The 21183-nt window shown below is 37.1% G+C and overlaps 1 protein-coding gene and 1 long non-coding RNA gene across 2 annotated transcripts; one reads left to right on the top strand and one right to left on the bottom strand.

Moving 5' to 3' along the window:
* Positions 1–4291: 4291 nt before the first annotated feature.
* On the bottom strand, positions 4292–13385 carry LOC112846981 (uncharacterized). Its single transcript, XR_003220235.1, has 3 exons — positions 13249–13385; positions 6124–6197; positions 4292–4778 (listed from the first exon to the last, which is right to left on the bottom strand). It is a non-coding gene; the product is annotated as an uncharacterized LOC112846981 (long non-coding RNA).
* Positions 13386–13443: 58 nt separating this feature from the next.
* On the top strand, positions 13444–17437 carry mrps16 (mitochondrial ribosomal protein S16). The gene is made up of 4 exons (XM_003454523.4): positions 13444–13607; positions 13789–13819; positions 16090–16356; positions 16878–17437. The coding sequence occupies exons 2-4, from the start codon at positions 13807–13809 to the stop codon at positions 17003–17005; spliced, it is 408 nt and encodes a 135-aa protein (XP_003454571.1). The 5' UTR covers positions 13444–13607; positions 13789–13806; the 3' UTR covers positions 17006–17437.
* The last annotated feature ends 3746 nt before the right edge of the window (positions 17438–21183 follow it).

Here is a 21183-nt window from a genome sequence, read left to right as displayed (position 1 = left end):
GCTCCCATAGGCTCACTGTCCTTTCTTTTATGGATGAAAGAGAGTGGGTTTAGCCAGGAGCCGGCCGACCAATCAGAACAACACATTCCACTTTTAATCCACTGCTGCCTCTCTCATAAGAGCCCGTACACCCAAACCAGTTCAAAATGTTAATATATCTAAATGTTATTGTAAAGCCATCTTTTCAAAGTGTGGGGCTGCCTCCATCACACCCAGCTGTCTAACCCTGTGGAATATTATTTTTTTTTAAATTACAACTTTCCTTCCTTCTTTCTTTCTTTCCTTCTTTCTTTCCATATATAAAATATATATACATTTTAAAACACACGGAAGGCAAAGATAGAATTTCCCACATAGAAAAATTACGATTGTTACGTGAATAAAATAAATTGAAGCCTTTGAAATATTTACCATGTTATCATAATATTTACCTGTAAACAATCGGCTATTATTACATATTACAAATAAAAAATATGGAAAATCACATCAAATCATCATTAAAAATATCTAAATGAATTTAGTAAAACCATGTGTTCGATAGAGGTATCCATATGCAAAAGTTAGTCTTCCATTAATGCGCTGGTTTGAATTAAAAAAGAAAAAAAAAAGACAGGAAAAAAAGTCGGGCCCAAAATAACGGAGTTAAGGACTGAAGGTGTGTTTTCTGAATGGACAAAGTGCGCTACAGCTTAGCGAGGGTTTGAGTGTGAGATGCTTTTGGCTTTTTAACCTTTCAATTAAGTAAATGTGCGCAACATGAACATCTAAAACGCTCCTATATAGCCTTTGTGGTAATTACAACATTTGGATCGACCCGCTATTGACGACAACAGGTTGACTTGACCCGCTGGAGTACGCACAAGCGTAATTGCTCAAAAGGTAATTGTTTAAAAAATAATGGGCTATGACTATTAAAGTGGAATAGAAAGAGCACATATGGCAGGAAAGAAGAGGTGCATGTGTCAACTCTGTGGGCCCACCGTGCATATAAAATTGTGTGACAATTGCCGTGGAAAACACTCCTGGTGGAAGGCAATTTCACAAATAATTTTAGCAACAATTAGGGAGTGTGGAGGGGTGAAATGGCGATTTCACATGCAGATGTGCCGGTGGGAAGGGATCTGGTATCCTGCCGAATAGCTATGACCCTCACTCTCCCGCTTTGGTTTGCTTCACATGGGACAGAAAAGCACAAAGAGACCGCCTCACCCTCCTGGGAAGTCGCAAAGAGCACTGGATTAAGTCAAGCATCAATCATGTGAAATCCAAACAACAGCACATTTCTGCTACGGAAAGCGTGCTCTTTCACAAACATTTCCACCTCTCCGTTTCTCTCTCCGAAGCCACAACAGGTAGGCTTCACTGTGTTTCTGAAATCACACAGACACGCGAATAAAGCTAATAATCCCGCATTCCAAATATCATTGGTTCACCACCACCAAGTCTTGCCTCTGTTATGATAATTATTACAAGCCTGATAATAATTTGCTATGCAACTGTTTATAATTACACCCAAAAGAAAAGCTGTAGCAGTGTGCAGAAAAATTTACATTATCATGCATTTATGTGAGATGATGTTCAGGTTTTATTTGTTTATTTATTTTTAACTATACAGGTGTTTTTTCCCCCCTCTGGGTTATATCCTCACATTTTTTTTAATGTCACAATTTGCAGGCTCACAGTTACAATTTCCACCCAGTTAAAAGTTACACTGCCTTATGCATTGATAGCTTGCCAGGTTTATTTGTGCAAAAGGAACACGACAAGCTTGAAAAATAACACACAACTTTAGAGGTGAATAAAAAAGTGAAAGAAGCAGGTTTAATTCTGTATTGCACAAGAAGAGCTGTGAATCATATGAACAGAATCAGAGGTGTTGAGGAAAGATACTGATTTATATTTATTTATTATATATACACATATATACATATATATATGTTTATGGCAGCTTTGATTTAATTTGACCTCTGGTGATACAGAAACTCTGTCACACTCTTTTGAGTATTTTTAATACTGATTTTCATATTAGTTTAAAATTATTATCAGCTGCCATAAATATGGCGGTAGCATGTCCACTAGTGGGCGACTGCCGCTTCACTATTTCTAACAAATGATTTATGATCAAAAAAGGGACAAAAGCAATTTCCTGAGAGCGTCACGTTGCTCCAAACAACAATTTTGTAGCCCTAATGCATGCATGCATTATGTGTCTGAGCACAAGTGGAGTCTGACTCATGCTTGTCCTTGTCACACCCTAAACTTCATTTAGCCTGGTTGTTTCTGCAGGGTTTAGCACAGCTCATATAAGTAACTCTGTCACTTAAGTTTCCTTTCAGCGGCAGCAGACAGAAAAACACTTCCTCTCTCTCATGATATCGTCTCCAATCTTATCTTGATCAGGACCACTCTTCAAACACTTTCCTACATAGCCTCTCATTATTTGTGTTATGGCAATTACCAAAGTTTCTTTTTTGCTTGTAGGTGAAGACTCCCCCCCCCCTCCCCCTTTCCTATCTACATGTATTCTCTCAACACACGGCATTTAGGTTTCACATTGAGGCACACAAAAGAGAAAACACCTTTGATGAGAGGCATCGCCAATTTAGGCTTTATCTGTTCCTGAGCTGAACAAAGTCGATATAAACATTATTGTTATTTAGATTTTAACAGTTCTTTTATCTTCCATTAGGTGAGTGTGGAGTGTGCTGAACACAGCAAACGGTGTGCTGAATATATTTAGATTTAGATGTTTTTTTCAATATCTGCTGCTCATTCTTTTGTTTTTTTAAAATTATGTCCCTGTTTATAAGGAACAAAAGAAACTCAAGACTCAAAATTTGGAAACTAAATAAGTAACGATTCATAGATTTACATTTCACACACAAAACATAAAGTTTTAGAAAAGTAATCTGAATTTTTAATAAAATATATATAAAGTAAGATAAATCAAATATCCACTTATTAAAAAAAAACAAACATTTGTTGCCATTCATAAATATAAAATTTGGGTTATTATCTCACAATTTTTACTTAGTAATACACATTTTCACAATATTTTCTCAATATTGAATGATTGTTCTCAGACATCTGGTAAATTGAAAGTCAAAATTTTGAGATAATAACCCAAACCTTTGATGCCTCACAAAAAAATGTTTTTAGTGGCGTGAACAAGCTTCCTTATATTTTGTTCTTTTTTTTTTAATAACCTTACATCTGTACAAATAGTCAGTACATGAACTCACTTGTCTCACTTGCATTCCACTTTAATGTATTTCATGCAAAATCTTCCTGAATATTAAATAAACTGCAACCCATAACATACAAAAAGGAAGTTGTTCATTGCATTAATATTGAATATTTTTACTACCACCATGTCTTCAATTCATGGTTCACTTCCACTGTGAGGCTCAAGGCTCTGGGGGGGGGGTTCCTAATGAAACAGCGTGCTGCTTTGAGAGAGCTACACTTCCACTACTGCCTTGTTAACTTGAAACATTTTCACAGCAGAGTTATCCAAATGTGTAATCACTTCCTTATGGGAATTATTTTATCAGGATAGAGAGAGTATAAAATGCCTTCTAAGGAGGAGACTGGTGAAAAGCTTACGATGTGTTGTAACTGTAATTAAAGACAGCTGATGTGAGATATGCATCTCATTATGTGTGGCACGGGGAGGAGCTGTGAACAGGCATGTAGGGTCTGACAAGGTGACATTTGGTTAATAAGGAGAGCAAGGAGGCAGCGATTCTTTAAACTCATTCAGAACAAATTAGCCAACATGTGAACTCGGTCTCATCCTGGCTCGATGCAAACAGTACATAGTGTGTATAGAAAATACAGAGACATGGTGAAATAGTGAAAGGTAAAAAGTAATCCAGTGAGTCTGGAAAAACAAACTTGCAAAAGAAAAACAGAAATAAATGTACAATCATGAAATAGCTATAGTGTGCAGAAGCCTTTTGTCTTTTGGAAATAGTCTTTTAAAGAAAAATTGACTCCCATCTTTGGAGGTTAAGAAGATTTTAGTGATAAGAACAAGGGGAAAAAAATCTGTTAAAGCTGAAAAATTTTTGCTTCGCTTCTCTACAAAATCAGTCTTTAGTTGATCTGTCTCTTATCTGTTCCAATAACCAGCCTCCTTTTGGGGCAAGCCAAAAAAAAGTTGCTATGTGCTGCTTTAGAGCAAAAAGATATCAAACAACATCCTTTCCCTTCCTTGTTCCTCCCCATGCACTCACTCAGCGCTCACACACAATGTGTGGCAGGGCCAGAGGAAAAACGACATGTGTTACGTTGACATCTAAGTCTGGTGCCTGAATTATGAGTCATGGAGAAATCTATAACTCAACTGATGATCAAACACGGCTAAAGGCCACTTAGAGGGGGCAACTCTCTGTGGATTTACAGAGATCAGAGGACTTGGCAAGTGAGAAACAAAAGACGGTCCACCCTTGGTAAAAACGAGGCAACGCAATCAGATTTGACCAAGTTTTGAAGAACTGAAAGTGCGTGTTGCCGTCTTGTTGCAGCAGAATCAGCCGGCTGATTGGTTCTGCGGAAATTAGTGAGGTTTGCAGGTGACATCACACAAACGGGCGGTCTCAGCTGGATGGGTGCAGGTGGGTGCAAGGGTAGAAGCAGCGGGCTGGGGTTTGATCTGTGGCAGAGTGGGTGACATCCTGTCACTGCTCATTATAGTGTGAATTCTGTTTATCTTCAGTAACACCTTCACTTGGCACCAACAGCAAATCTAGTGATGTGACACAGTAGATAGAGGTCTGGAATAGAGAGAAATGAGTCCAAAACTAGTCTGATGGGTGGAGATAGTGCACAAAGACACACAATACAAAGTGATGAAATAAGAGGAATCTCACAACCAGGAAGCAACTGGAGACAAATAAGCATAAAATACAAGGCACATGATGAAGCGCTGATGATGACTGTTGTCTCCTCAAACCCTCAGAAAGTTCAACAGTGCTCCTTTATCCCCCTTAAACAATATGTTAGGAGACCTGTTGTCTTCATATCCCGAGGCTCTTATCGCCCCACAGCAGAGCCCACCTGCCCTCTTCTGTTTAACGTAACAGACAGCCAATAAAGGAGTCCTCTCTGTTTTACTGTCAAACGAAATCACACTTCCATTTCGAATACACCCGTTTCTTTAACATCTGTTTATGTAAGGATGTTGTGAGAGTTTAATGCGATGCCTGCTACTCTGAGTTTTGCATAAACAAGGTACCATGTCATAGCCAACCGCTGATCTCATGTCTTTGATCATTTGCCTCAGACCTGCACAAACGCATTGAGATAATGCAACATTTTAAATGGTGTATAACTTGTCATGGCCGCCTACGATGTCCCTAAGATAAGGCTGCTCTTGGTTTAGTGTCAGTATCCTCGGAGAAGGGCATTTTTACAGTTGCACACTGAGAAATCTCTGCGTTGCTACTGGGTGTTCAATAAACAGGTTACACAAACACCTAAATGTGGAAGATCACAGACGAACAGATTTCCCTGAAGCATGCGTGAACATGTCTGCTACTAAATCAGTCAACTGGCATTTTGGAAGAATTTGTCCTTGATGATATTCGTCACTTGCCTCAAAATCCCTTCAAAGGTTTGACTAGAACACATCCAGAGGGGCTTTTCTATTGATTAGAAAGTTGTTTATTGATCTAATTAAACTAAAATTCACTTTTTCGAGCTGAAACTAAATTAATTTGTGATCTGTCCAGCACATTAAATGTAAGGGAAATCTCATAAGAACTACTGTTCGACCGATCCCAACAGACAGATGGTTAAAAATGTAAAAACAAGAAATGCAGACACTAAAAAGGTGCTACAGCTCTCTTTTCATGTTGTAATAACAACACTGGACAGGAAAAGTACTCTTAAACCTTCAGTGAGTTTGCTGTAAAGGAATACTGTGGGTTGCTGGCATCATTTCATTACAGTGGCCAGTGTTACAATCCATTTTACACGACCAGAAATGCTCTGTGTGTGTTGTACTTCTGTGTGTGTGTGTGTGAGTGTGTGTGTGTGTGGCATGTGATAGGACCAAAAAGCTTGGGTATCACGCTCTGATGTGCATGCCAAATCCACTTGTCCTCTCACACAACCTACCAGTGTGGCTCTGCCGTTTCAGCTCTGCCAACAGAGGTCCGGGGAGAGCAGCAGCACAGGAAGCAGGTCATGACCTGTTATAGCAGAAATCACAATGTGATGCGCTGACTGAATATGTAATATTATCTTCAATCAGCCGTATCCATTTCTAGTGGCTTTTTTATAATGTAACTATAACCGTTGATTAAGTCGTCTTTTTGTTTCTTAATAAGCTAAAGCATATCTATTAAAGTAAATGTTCACAGTTTTTACCCTGACGCCAATGTGCATGCACAATAGAACGCTACAAAAGACAAGTAGCCAAAAATATGTGTGTTTTTCCAAGATATGACCACAGAAAGTTTAAAAAAAGGAAGCAAAAATGTTAATTAAAGAAGTACTCTCAGAGATTTGGGGCTGTATGCTCCAGATGTGCTTGCTGGATCAGGTCTGTGCTGCAGGATTATTGACTTTCTTTACTGAAATAAAACCATATAATGTAAATGTAAAAATTCTTAACAGTAAAACTGTTAGGAAAATATATTATGTGATATCAAATTAGTTTGTAGTCATCACACTTTCATAAATAAAATGTTTTAGTATTATAGCAATTTAAGATGAATCTAATTATAAATATATAATGCATACCGAATGTTTAGTCTGTAACAATCCCTCATATGCAGTATATATACATAATCCGATTCTCTACTGCAACTATATTTGTTATAGGGTAAAACAAACAATATCTTATGCGCTACTTTTCTACAATCAGTGTTTACTCTGACAGAGCCACTTGGTCTAAATATGTTGTTAAGGCCATCAAAAAGCAATTTTCTCACTGGAAACTGAAAATGTTTTTGTCTATTCATATTTCTTCTACATGGCCACAAGGCCAAAGTTTATTTTTATTTTGCACAAGACTGCCTATGAGAAATAATCTTTGAGAAATTGTCTTGGTGAAAGCGGATGTTTACAATGAGCTGATCATGCAGGCATACACTGGATGGTATATGATTATCCTGCGATTTTTCTGTTTGTAAAATGTCTTCAATTCTGTTTTTTTAAAAGAATAAATAGGAAATAAAAATGTGTTAAATCTCGAAGTCTCAATCTGTAGCTTATTGATCGAAACTGGTGTTATCAGTGCCCAAATGAGTTAACATATCACCTTATTTTACATGATTTTTTTTAGTCCATCTACCCACTTTCTTTCCACATTATCCAATTAAGGGTCACAGAGGGGATGGAGCCTATAGCTACTATAGGGTAAGAGGCGGGATACATGCTGGACAGGTCGCCAGTCAGTCTGTTAGGGAGACAAAATCTTTTAGAATCACCAGTTACCCTGACTGCATGTTTTTGGACTTTGGGAGGAAGTGAGAGAGAACCCAGTGAGAAACACGGGGAAAACAAGAAAACTCCATAAAGACAGACGCCCCATTTTTATTAGTTCATGTAACAAAAAGTCAGATTTTTTTTTAGAGGTTTTTAGACTTTAAATATGAGAAATAATGCTACATGTCCCTTTTGATTTCAGTTAAGGTGGTATTAAAGTGGTAATAATTCTACTCATGCTGTATCAGTTAAACATTAATTCACTTCTAAAGAAAATTACATAAACATGCAATATGTTAACTGAACTCCGAATCAGCGTTAGTGTCTTCTTATTGCACATTATTTATTTTTTAAAATTACATTTATAAGTATAGTGTCACGCTGCCATTTTAGGTTGTAACAAGCAACTAGTTACCTTCACAAATTCAGTAGTACAATTACTGATTTTAAAAAAAACTTTGTCTTTTACCTTGTGCTAAACCTCTATAGTGAATAAATTAATGTTATTAGCTTGAATTTCCAACCAAAGTTTTCTCTCCATCTGTATGTCTATGTGAACATAGACTACACGCAACCCACTGCACTCATAGTGTCACAGGCTTGTCACAGGTTTGTTGCAGATTTACATAAACGTAAATGAAACACAAACTGAACAACTGCACCAAGAACTCTCAGTCTGAGGAAATACACATCATATTTCAGCTAATGTTCATATAGTTTTCTCCTAAAAACTTCAAATCTCACTGATACGTCCACCAAGCTTGTTGCAATAGTAACAGACAACTGAACAAAATAGCAAACAATCAGTTGTTGGCTATCATCCCCATCCTCGTATTTTCTGTGACCAACTTGTAACTGTCTCCTGAGCCTGATTGGGGATTTATGGTCGAATCTTAGTGTCGGTTTGCTTAGCTATTTGCCTATTCAGAGAAGGGGATTGCGTAAATTCATTCTAAATGAGCAATGAACAACAACCAATGACAGAGATGCACTTGTGTGACCCAGCACAAAGCGCTGACACTGCTGATGCTACACGTAGATGGAATGCTGATTGGTTGGTCCCCACAAAGAGTAGGTAGCAATAAAAACTAAGATAAAAGTGACAGACAAGAAGCACCAAAAATGCCTGCAACACCAAACCAAACAGAATAGCCCGTGTTTGACAACACACACATCCAACATGCACAGGTGGGTCTACAATGCTCTACGTAGCACCTACAGACAAGTTCTACACCATCAGGTGCTTGACTCTCCTCATATAAACTCTTTAATTTCAGGATCTTGAAAAGAAAGCGATTGGACTTCTTTAAGTTTCTTGGAAATGTTTCACCTCTCACCCGAGAAGCATCTTTAGCATTAAAACTGAAAAAGCTTCTCATTCGGAAGGAAAAACTCCCTTTTTTCAGGAAGAAACCTCCAGCAGAACCTGACTTAGGGAGAAGCAGCCATCTGTTGTGACTGGCTGGGGGTGAGAGGAAACAGAAGAGTGCAGAGAGAAAGAGTACATCATGGGAAGCTCCCAGCAGCCTAGGCTATTGCAGTGTAACTAAGGGATGATTCAGGGTCACCTGATCCAGCCCAAAGTATAAGCTTTATCAAAAAGGAAAGATTTAAGCCTAATCTTAAAAGTAAAGAGAGTCTCTGTCTCCCAAATTCAAAATGGGAACTGGTTCCATAGAAGAGAGGCCTTATAGCTGAAAGCTCTGCCTCCCATTTTACTTTAGAAACCCTATAAACCACAAATAATCCAGCAGTCTATTTCATTTTATAGTATGGATATCAGATGGAAACCAATCATAAAGCATAAGAAATTTATGCAGTGAAAACGTATGTTAATAAAATAACAATAAAAAAAATAATAATCCAAAACAGGAAAGAGCCAGAATCTCAAAACGTTCTGGCTAGTACAATTTTTAACATTTACATAACTTAATCTACATAATAGTTTTAAAGTGTTGGGCTTGTGTTGGGCCAAATCAAAATGATTGCAATAAAGTCCAAGTCAAAATATGTTTTACACTCTTCTTTGCTTTGCTTGAAAAAGGCCAGGGCATTATTTTGGAGCGAATGTAATTGTAATAGAAAACATTTAGTGAGAACAAAAATGAACGATAAATGCAAGAATTAGGGTTACACCCTATTTTTCACAAGAAACAAGTTAGAACATTCAATACTTTATTGACTTAGGCAGACAAACACATTCCCCCCGATTTCAAAGAACACAGAACATCTTTTCTTTAATCTGTGGCTGTGAGAGTTGACAAATATTAGAAAAAAGAAACAGAAAATGAAAAGGTCTCTTTGTTAGTGAAGATATAAGCAATGCGTCCTTTTTGCATGCAATCACAATTAGTCTCAGTACAACCATCTGAAAGATCCTTCTGGAAAAAGGAGATCACTTGACCCCCCATCTGTGACAAAATCATGTCTTTCCATTAGGTGCTCTCTGCAACCATAACATCTATCTCCGCTCAAGAAGGACACAGATGCTTAAAAAAGCAGAGGAAATCACAAAGAGCTGACAGTCTAGAAGTCACACGGTGCATGTGATTCAAAAGGTCCATTATTCTGACTAACCACACTGATCAATCTTATGAATATGAACGTAAAGCTGCCAAGTTTAAAATATCATTCTTAATCTTAAGTTACATGCACATTTTCTTTAATGCTCAGTAGGGACAGCATAACATGCACACTATTAATTTGCTTTAATACGAGAAACTGCTGCATCTCCATCTGTCTCCTTCAAAATACCTCCACCTCAAGATAATACTCCATACTTTAAATTACGAACTATGTCAAACACCAACTAGGGAACAAAGAGGGAACTAAGTGTCTTTGAATGTCCCTCCAGCACATTAGAAGTCTTAAAAAGAAACCTGACACAAAGTCAGGAAAATAAAGGACCTATGAGGTATCCTAGACGGTAGGATTAAGTCATGCTTATTGATTAAAACACGTCTATCCAGCTATATTTTGTTCTAAAAAATATTTTTCTTTCTATTAACATGCAATATTTGTTTAAGTTAGGGATGGTATATATCAGATATAGCAATGATGTCATGATATGACATTTTTATATCGCTATATCAAACAACCTTAATATTGAAATGATAACATCACACAGTTGCTCCATCATGTGAATCTCCCATTCTACCACATCCCAAAGGTGCTCTATTAGACTGAGATCTGGTGACTGTGGAGGCCATTTGAGTGCAGTGAACTCAATGTCATGTTCAAGAAAACTCACCAGCCATCACTGGATAATTTCTCTTTTTAAGGACAGTTCTCTGTAAACCCTAAAGATGGTTTGTGTGGGAAAATCCCAGCAGATCAGTAATTTATGGAATACTCAGACCAGCCCATCTGGCATTGACAAATGCCATCATGTTCAAAGTCACTTAAATCACCTTTCTTCCAACTCAATTTGAATTTCAGCAGGTTTTTCTGCCATGTGACTGGCTATTTGCATTAACAAGCATTGAAGTGTGTCTATTTCAGTGGTGGGTGAGTGTCTATCCAGTCCAATACTGGAAATTTGTCTTTGAGTGTGAGACATTTAGTGAATAAAGTTGAAATGTAAAAATCATCTAGTACTGTAGTGTTTCAAATAGTCAAAAACATTCTAGTCTAAGGTTATGAATTAAGATCGATTTTTCTAATTTTTCTACTCATGTAAACAATTATGCCAAAAGATGTATCCTGTTCTTGATGCAAATAATATGAATTTTAACTCAACTTATGGTTATATTGCATAGAAAAAGCATGTTTTTTTTCTTTTTGCAATTCTAATGTAAATATTGCCTATACATTGTACATAAAGGCAGGCGCTTTTGTAAGGGCTCAACGTGAAAGCTAAGTTTTGAGTACACTAGTAGGGTCTTCTTTATAATCAAATTAAATCCAGACATGTATGGCTTAAACAACTGGAGCAGCCTCTTTCATTTAAAGCAGACTCCTCTTGCTTTCTTCCTAGTAAAATATCTGGTCATCTGAGCGTCTCTAACTGAACTGTCACAGATGATTAGAGAACGAACAACTCGTCTTGGTATCCCAAAGAGCATGGGGTCCTCACGAGAGAGTGAGCCACAACTAGAATCAATGTCACCGTTCAGATAATCATGCATTGCCGATTCACCATGTAAGATGCATTTTGTTTGCTGCCTAACTGTGTAAAGCCTCTATTCATTTTCAGATTTTTACACAGAAGGAAAAAAACATGGTCATTCAGTAATGATACAAATTCCAATGATGGGTGTTGACGAGAAAGGGTTTTAAGTGTTGAAATTATTTCTGTGACAAACCAAAATCACAAAAATTTCAAATCTTTTTAAACTAATATGCTTGTAATATTGTTATTCTGTCAAATTAAAGAATTAGGGGTTATGATGATGATGATAAATTAAGTCAGTTAGATAGTTATATACGTTTTCAACACAGTATACCATTAAATGGTTTTCATTTTTGGAACTCTGGAGAGCATTGTCTTCATTTACTTGTAAAATATTTTGCAGCATACACAGATGTAATGCTTCATGCATGAATGATACCTAGTTTGATTCATTCTTGTACGTAGGATTTTTGAGAGCAAAATGTGGCATATAAAAAATTTAAAAAACAAGCAAACGAAAAACATATTCTTGAGTAACGTCTCTTTTAACCGATTGCGGGCTCTGAGTGTTGCAGCGATAGTTGGACATTTGCAGAATTAGAAACAAGGGCCCATCTCTTTTTGTGTGTCTTCGGTGACCTCTCCTCACATGTGTGTCACACACACTCGCAGAAAAACAAGCCTTACACAACAGGAGTGTGAAATCACCATGTTCCGAGACCAGCAGTGGCGGGGGAGCAGTTGGGCGACGGGTAGCCAGAAAACTTGGGACACGTCAGGCAAAGCAACGACCCCCCCAAATTCATGATCACTCTCAGGAACTCTGCCATGAGGTCAGCAGTACAAAACTCATTTGAAACTCAAAGTGCTGCTCATGCAAGACGTGTTAAGTGGAAATTACAGGCAGGATGAGAAGAATTACATGACTCGCAATGACGTTGCACCCAGAGAGCGTTACTTTGAGTGATAGATGATAATATTTACCAACTCATAATCATAAATGAAATGGCTGGTATTGTCAATATTCATTCAGGTTCAATTGGCTATTCATTTAGGTGTATTCACAGTTGATGTAGGCCTATTCATCCCCTGAATAGAATGAATATAATTAATACAGAGCACGAAGCTCTAAAATCTGTGTTTTATTTATTGATAAAAGCAGCAAAAGCATTGAGAATTTGAGTACTTTCCCTGAGTACAATTTTGTGGTCATTTTTTGGTTCCATTGAATTACACTTTACATTTGTAGTCCCTATAATTCAGAATCAGAATCATAATATCTTTATTGTAGAAATTATGTGCCAGTCCTGCGGCATTGAAAAGAACAAACAAACAAAAAAAAGACAAAAAATGAATATGACTATAAGGAAGAGAAAAAAGGTAAAAAATATACATAAAATAATTAACACAATACCATCTACTGCAATTAACGAGCAAGGTGGTATTTAATATCCTGTGAGAGTAATACTGCATACTGTTTGAAAGTTGTAAGATGCAAAATGGACAATGTTTAGAAAGTAATTGTTAAAAAATAAATATATATTAGCTTGAATAAGCAATGTGATGTATGTATGTATGATGTTTTATGTCTGATGTCTACTTTTACTGTCATAAAGATTATTACGACTTCTGCCTCTCCCTTAAGTGACCGGTCGTAAATGACTTGCATTAAAAACATTCATGGATGTATAATTACTTACATTGCCGTTCTAGAGGCACTTTACAGGCTGTCGTTTCCCCAGAAGACTCAGGAAATACTGCAGTCTGATACATGAACTCCCCTACTATCTTTAGTTTTCTTGCACAGCTGGTGCGGGCCTTCTGTAGACGGTGGTTCAGCAGACAGCAATGCAACTCCGCCATCTAGCGTCCCGGGGATGAAATTACGCCGCCGTACGTAACTTCCTGTTAAAACATGGCGGCGCCCTAAGGGAAAGTCACACTGTTTCTCCGGGGAAAAACATACGCTTCTTATCGTTTAATACATCGTCTGTGCAAGGAGTTAAAAAGCGGCGGCATCTGAAAAGATTTGTCTTTACGTCCTACAGCATCCTCTGAGGTAAGTTTTGCTTATTTTTATTTTTCAAACCCATCGCTCTTAAAACGGGAGAGCCTGTGCAAAGTCAGGTTATCTTCGGATGTACGTTTAATGATTTTTTTCAGGATTAATAACAGCTCATGTGTTATTTATTTATAGCTATTTACACTTTGTTTTAAATGTGACTCTTTGTCTATTGCAGGATATTTCCGCAGACACCATGGTACATTTATGTGAGTATCCAAGCCTTAACAGGCTTCCCCCCCCCCCCCCATTGTTGTGGTCAGTAGGAACTCGACCCTATAATTCTCACCCTCATACCTTTTTTTTAAGGTATACAGCTTATTAATGCAAATCTCTAATATGCCAGTCACGTGGCAGAAACTCTATCCATGTGGGCATATAGACCTGTTCAAACCAAGCATCAGAATGTGGAAGAATGTGGCATGGGTGTTGGTGCCAGACGGGCTGGTCTGAGTATTTTGGGGGGGATTTTCCTACACAGCCATCCACAGGGTTTACAGAGAAAGAGAAAATATCCAGTGAATGGCATTCAGAGGAGAATGGCCACACTTCTTTGAGCTGGTAGGAAGGCAACAGTAACTCAAACAACCACTCACGACAACCAAAATGTGTAGAAGAATGTGTGTAATGTAAAACACATTGAACCTTGAAGCAGATGGGCCAGAGCAGCAGCAGATCACACTGATTCCCATTTACTCTTAGCTAAAAACAGGAATCTGAAGCCACACTTCACACGGACTCACCAAAATTGGAAAATATAAGATTTGGGTTTAGAATTTGTTGTAAACAACATGAAAACATGGATCCATCCTGCCTTGTATCAATGGCTGTTGGTGATGGTGGAATTGTGTGGGAGACATTTTCTCAGCTCACTTTCAGGCCCCTTTGTACCAATTGAGCATCATTTAAATGCCAGTGTACCTGAATTAGGGCTGCCACAAACGATTATTTTGATAGTCGACTAGTCACCGATTATTTTTGCGATTAGTCGACTAATCAGATCATGCATCCATTGGACGTAAAATGTACACCTGAAAATATGTTAAACGTTTATTTTGTGACCCAGAAAGAATAATAATTGTAATATTAAAACTAACTAGCTGCCGCCATTGTTGACAACTGCGCTGGGCCGCGCTATGAATTCTGGAACACAGTTTCTTCTTCTTCGGGGTTTAACGGCAGCTGGCATCCTTGTACATGCAGTGCTGCCATCTTCTGTTTCAGTCCGTTATTACACTCTTAAATACTACTACTTATTCCTGCGTCTTTTGGGATCTTACAAAGCTTCAAACGACGCGTCGACTATTAAATTAGTCGTCGACGATTTTAATAGTCGACGTAATCGTGACTAGTCGACTAATCGTGGCAGCCCTAACCTGAATATTGTTGTTGATCGTGCCCATCCCTTTAAGACCACAGTGTACCCATCTTCTGATTGCTCAGACTCACTTTGGGGCAAAGCTCAGATCCTCTCAAACTAGTTTCTTGAGCATGACAATGAGTTCACTGTAGTCAAATTTGCGATTTGCGTCATAGATTGCAGTTTTATCAGCTGCAATAAAGATAAAAAGTAACGAAAGAAAAAGTTACACAAAGTCTTAAAAAACTATACAAACTACAACTGCAAAACTGAGTAGTGCAATTAGTGTAACACAATTGCTTATGTTCAAAATTATTTTGACAGCATACCAGTATGTATCTTTTTTTGTTTGTTTTTTAAATATCACTCTTATTGTCAGAGTATATGAGAACATTACACTTTTTAGTTGGCAGCATGCTGTCGTGGTGGTTAGCACTGTTGTCTCACAGCAAGAATGTCCTAAGTTTGACCAGAGCCTTTCTATGTTCTCCACATGTTTGAGTGGGTACGCCGACTTCCTCCCACAGTCCAAAGACATGCACTTAGTGGGGTTGATTAAATGCAAGCAAAGTCATGCAAAGCTTATTAATATGAATAATACTAAGAAAAGAAATCGTGGTTTACTGTTCAATTCTTCTTCTTTTTCCTTCGAACAATCAGAAATTATGCAATTAAAATGAACGTAAAATGCATAAAGAACTAAATCCTTTCACATAAGAAGCAGTACTGGGCTATATTTGCCTCTAAAACAGGTTAATCTTAGTTAGAACATTTAGTATAAGTAGAGTTTATGTGCAGGGCAGGAGCAGAGATTGTTTCACGAAAAAGGGGAAAAGCAATGGATTCAACAAAACCTGAATACATAAAAATAAAGTGCAAGAGAACTTTTCAAATTTAGTCTTCCCATTGCTTCAGATTGTTTAATAAAGTAATTTTGTTTAAGGCAGCAAAGGCGTTGACAACAGTGGGTGCTAAGTAAGATTTAAATTTGTTTCTGCATTTGGTGGGTGAACGCCTGTAATAGTATAACATATACTTACATATGTGGCTATGTAACAATAAAGAAAGTCATGTTTTCCTGTCTTTGACAATGCTTTTGATGCTTATTTTCTTCTTTAGCATCACTCCTACTAAAGAAGTACCATGGAGGTCACGTTGTGATTCGATTGGCTCTTGCGGGCCACAAACAGGCTAACAGACCCTTCTATCGCATTGTGGCTGCTTACAACAAAAGGGCAAGAGATGGTAAATATATCGAGCAGCTGGGTTCCTACGACCCGCTTCCGAACATCTACAACGAGAAACTTGTCAGTTTCAATTTCGACCGAATCAAGTATTGGATTGGATGTGGAGCACACCCTACAAAGCCGGTTGCCAAACTCCTGGGTGTGTATTTGCTGCATAAACGTGTTCTTTTGAGGTCTTTGAAAATCACTGGGAAATTTTTATTGCCATTCTGTTCCTGAGAACTGGTTTACTCCTGATTTTTTTGAAGGCATCTACACCTATTAGGCAATATTTATTTAGCATTTTATTTCTTTTTCTTCACAGGGATTTGTAATCTTTAATTGCTTTGCACACACTGTAAATTACGACTTTTGCACTGTGATGTGTTTGCTGTGCCCTCAGATGACATTGGCATCAATAGAGTGTAGAAACACAAATTGCACACATCAAGGGTATATTGTGGTTATAAGAAACATCAAACGTCGACTCGACTAAAGTAAATTCCTACTGAAAACACCAAGTGAAAATTGTCAGTATTTAGATAATACTATCCCTTTTTTATCCTTTTTTTTTTAATCATTATCCTTAAGTTAAAAAAGATGTTAGGACATTTACCTGTCTGCTCTGTATTGTTTGAAATGCTTATTGTGAATGTTGACGTCTTCACCTATCTTCTGTAGGGTTGGCTGGATTTTTCCCTCTTCACCCCATGACAATAACAGAGGCAGAGCGTCAAAGAGCCCAAATGGAGACAGAAACAGAGGAATCTCCGAAAGAGGGACAGAAGCAGGCTGAAGCTGAGAGTTAAAGCTGTGGACTTTGCGTGACCATCCAGTTCCAATTGTTGCCACAATTATTTAGAAAAATAACTCACTGATTTGACTTGCTGTGTGAACTGTTCATGGAAACTCAAAATATGTCATATTGTAGCTTTGACTCTGTCGGTAGCTTCTTCATGTGATTAATTTTTGATCAGATGCTTCATAAAATTGCATCTTTTTCTGTAATACAGCCATATTATTTTAGACAGCAGCAGTTTGCATATGGTGTTTTATGAGAACTAATTAAAGTATTTCAATATAACTGCGTCTGTTTGGGGTTTAGTTACAGATTGTATTTATTATCCTGTGTCTTAACAAAGACCTTTATAGCTTATTCACGCTAACAAAGCATTTTTAATGAAAATCAGTTTGTTTTGTTTACTTTGAAATGGATTCATAAATGTTGAAATCATTCCTTCCTTCTTTGGTCAGTGTTCGTTCTTCTTTTCTCATCCTTTGTGTATTTGAATGTGCACACAATCAGTTGTGTCAAATAGAAAGTAATAAAACAATGGGTGCGTTTGTTAGCATGATTGCTGCCAGAGTTCCCACCCCTGTGTTTGCCGACTGTGTCATGACACTTTATGGTTTGGAACACATGTCACGTAAAACCACGCTCTGTTTTTGGAACCACTTTGCAGCAGTCCTTTTTCTGTTTTAAATTAAACAGCATAGCAACAGTTTCTTACTCAATATTTACAGATCAAATTCAGATATCATTGGATTTATATGTGCAACACTGACTTGTATTATTACTTACAGAGCACAGCAAAGCCCACGCTCATCATCTTTTGCGACATAAACACTACAATTTGTAGATATAGTCGCTATCTTTGTTTAAAAAAAAAAATCAAAGGACCGCCATTAATGATGTAACCGGACCAAATTTAAATACAGTTCATAATAAGCCAGTGACTTTTTTACCAGGATGTTTAAACAGCTGCTTATTCTGCGTGTCGCATGCTAAGACTTTAATGTTTTTCTTATCTTGGATAGGTCAATACCGCACCACCACTATGGCATGCGTCAGTCAGGCAGTGATAAGAATACTGATGTGAGTTAATACCCACTTGACAACGCCCAGGTGACCATTTGAAAATACAGCATAAACAATTCCACAACTTAAAGTATTGCGGTTTTTGATATTGCTTGACTTCCTTCGGGACTGTGGAATAAAAGTGACCTGGTTGAGCCACAGGGCAACCTGTGTAACTATGAATTATTGTTCTTAATTAAAACAGTTGAAACAAAGTGCAGTCTTTCATGACATATCAAACAAAAATATTTGTTGTTGAGTAGTGTTTCAGAAATGATTTTCTAAAAGCAAACAGAGGTGTGGACTAAATGTCTTATGGCGTTAAACTCAGAAACTATTGTGTTCAATCTCATCGCAGTTCTTTTATTCTTGCTGCTATTGAGATCCGTTTTTAATCGAGGGATCATGTTTACCTTTCTATTTTTAAAAAGGCTTTATTCCTTCATTTAAACATCCTATCTATAAGTCTCATTTATCCCATTTCTAAAGAGTAAAGAGTTAGTCATGCTCACCATCATGTGCTGAGTGTCAAAAGAGAGTTAAAGTAAATCTTAAAAACAAGGACTATATAAGACTAGTTGCCAAATGCAGTAAAAAAACAGCTAATTTTAATAGCTGTTCTAATACAACAGTCCATTTCTCTTAATAATCACTTCATAACTTAAATTTACATGATGTAACTACCACCAGTTGATTTTCTGTAAAATCCTTAATCATGATGGATAAACAGCGGGAATATAAACTTGCTATTCTAGAAGACACTAAACATACAGAAGTCTAAAGCTTTTAGTGATCAGTGAGTCTATAAAGGTGCTAAATAAATGTGAACACATACAGTATATGCACTGATATAGTGTTATGTACATAACACATAACTCGAAACAAGTGGGTTTTTAAAGCAAATTTAAAAGAATTTATCTTGTTAAATATTTTTCTGTCCTTTGACAGTACATAGGAACATTCATTTGAAAACAATAAATGTATATTCAAGGACACTAAACAGTGGTTAGCAGTGTAGCATTGGCTACATACCCAATGCTGGTTTAAAAAAAAGAAAAGAAAATCACATCTATCCAAACCCAGCCTCACCCACCTACACCTTGTTGACCTCACTTGAGTCACTTTTCTGGACTTTTGTAAGTATCATATACAGGGTGTGAGTTCCAAGGAACTTCATAAATGATTGTAATGCCATACCACAGTACATAAAAAAGTTTGCTTAGGGAGGGGACAATCAGTAACAGCCTAAGCTGACCAGTTGATCACTGATGAGACATACAGTGGATCCGGTACTAACAGGTAAGTGTTTATGGGGCTTGCAAGTGCAGACAGGAACATAGCTATAAAATAATAGACAATTTAGACAGGATATTGTAAGAAGTATACTGCCAATCTGAAAATTACACAGCACGTAAAAACAGTCTGCCTACATGCATTTATGGAGTAAAAGACATTATAGAGCTTGAAATATCTCATATTTTCGTTTTTGGAATTATCATCTGCATGCACAGGAAAATGACAAGGTGGACTCAGCTGCAATTCTATGACCGGAGGAGGGATTCCACCTTTCTTATAGTATTTATTTTGGTGGTCATAGTGCTCATTGCATTATGTGTTTTTTTTGCACAAAACAAAGGTAAGTGTGACTTTTTTTTAAAAAGATATATTTATATTACTGCAAATCCTGGTTCTTTACTACTATTACTTACTACTTGTTAGGCATGCTTATGGGAAATACATATTTGCCACTGAAATTTTGTGACAATTAATCTTAGTATTGGTAGTTCCTCGGGAATAACTGTAAATATAATTTAAAACAGCTGCAAATAGAATGACTGCTTCTTGGTGTGAGCATATATTTTACTCCTTTCATGGTGGTTAAAGCTAATATGAGATAAATTGATTTCTTATTTTTAAAGAAAGAAATACAGCCAAAATATAATTTCTGTGTTTTTTGTGTTTTTCTTTAAATTTCAAGTCATTTGAATGAACATTTTATTAAATACATTTGATGAAGCTATTATTCAAAAAAATCCATGCCACACTTGCAGATTTACAGATGCATAACTGTAAATCAATCAGACTGGAATGTATGGTTTCATGGGTTAAACTTAAATTTCATATAATAAAGAAAAGGTAGCAAGTGAAACAGACCAGAGAGTGATTGGCATATTCAGTTAAATACTGAAGAAAATGTCTGATGAGAATATAAGCATTGTATGGACATTATGTACCAGAGATAAGTAATTTCTGCGCAAATCAGTGTTGGAAGAATAGTTATTCATTTGTACCACAATAAACAGTTGTAATCATGATGGAAAAAACAAATTAAATCATGGAATTCACCAATTGGTTGGACTTCCTTCAAGAAAATTTCAAGCTACTTTTTTATTTTTCCAACAGTGTCTTTATTTATTTTGAACATAGCAGTGTACACATCTATGAAGCGTAACAAAACAAGTAGCTAAACTTACAGAAACTACAAGCTACACATACTGCCTTTATACACATAACACCATGTAGGAGAGGATGAGAAAAAAAACCCCAGCAACGACAAAACAACAAAAACAACACACAAAAGAAAAACAAACAAACAAGGAAAAAAAAAATTAAAAAGGAAAAGGGGGGAATAACTGTGTGCATCTCCCATAAATTATGCACCCTCACAGGTATATGTTAAATATAAATTACAAAGTAGTTGTTTAATGTCAAGCAATAAACATATTCCCAAATGGACTGCAGAGGGCCACCTATGAATCCTCCCCAAAAATTTCCACCAAGTGGGGCAAGTCTTTATTAGCAAGGAAGTTTTTGAAGGGGCCCCAGATGCTATCAAAGCATCGCCGCTTACCCCTGATTGCGTAGGTGATCTTTTCCAAGGGCAGGGTAGATGTTAACTCCGAAATCCATTTACTTCTTCTCGGTCTATTTACCTCTTTCCAAGTAATGGCAATCACTCTCTTAGCCATTAGCAGCCCTATGTCTAAAAATAAGCGATGTTTCCTTGTTATATAAGCTACTTTTTAATAGACCTGCAGAACGTTGGAGTGTGTACACATAATTCTGTACACATAATTCTTTTAAAGAATTATGTGTCGTTCCACATGACGGCTGACTCAGCCACTGTAA

This window comes from Oreochromis niloticus, linkage group LG5 (genome assembly GCF_001858045.2).
Source record: "Oreochromis niloticus isolate F11D_XX linkage group LG5, O_niloticus_UMD_NMBU, whole genome shotgun sequence".
Taxonomy (NCBI): domain Eukaryota; kingdom Metazoa; phylum Chordata; class Actinopteri; order Cichliformes; family Cichlidae; genus Oreochromis; species Oreochromis niloticus.
Note: the sequence above shows the minus strand (reverse complement) of the source record. Positions and strands in the feature narration are given on the sequence as shown.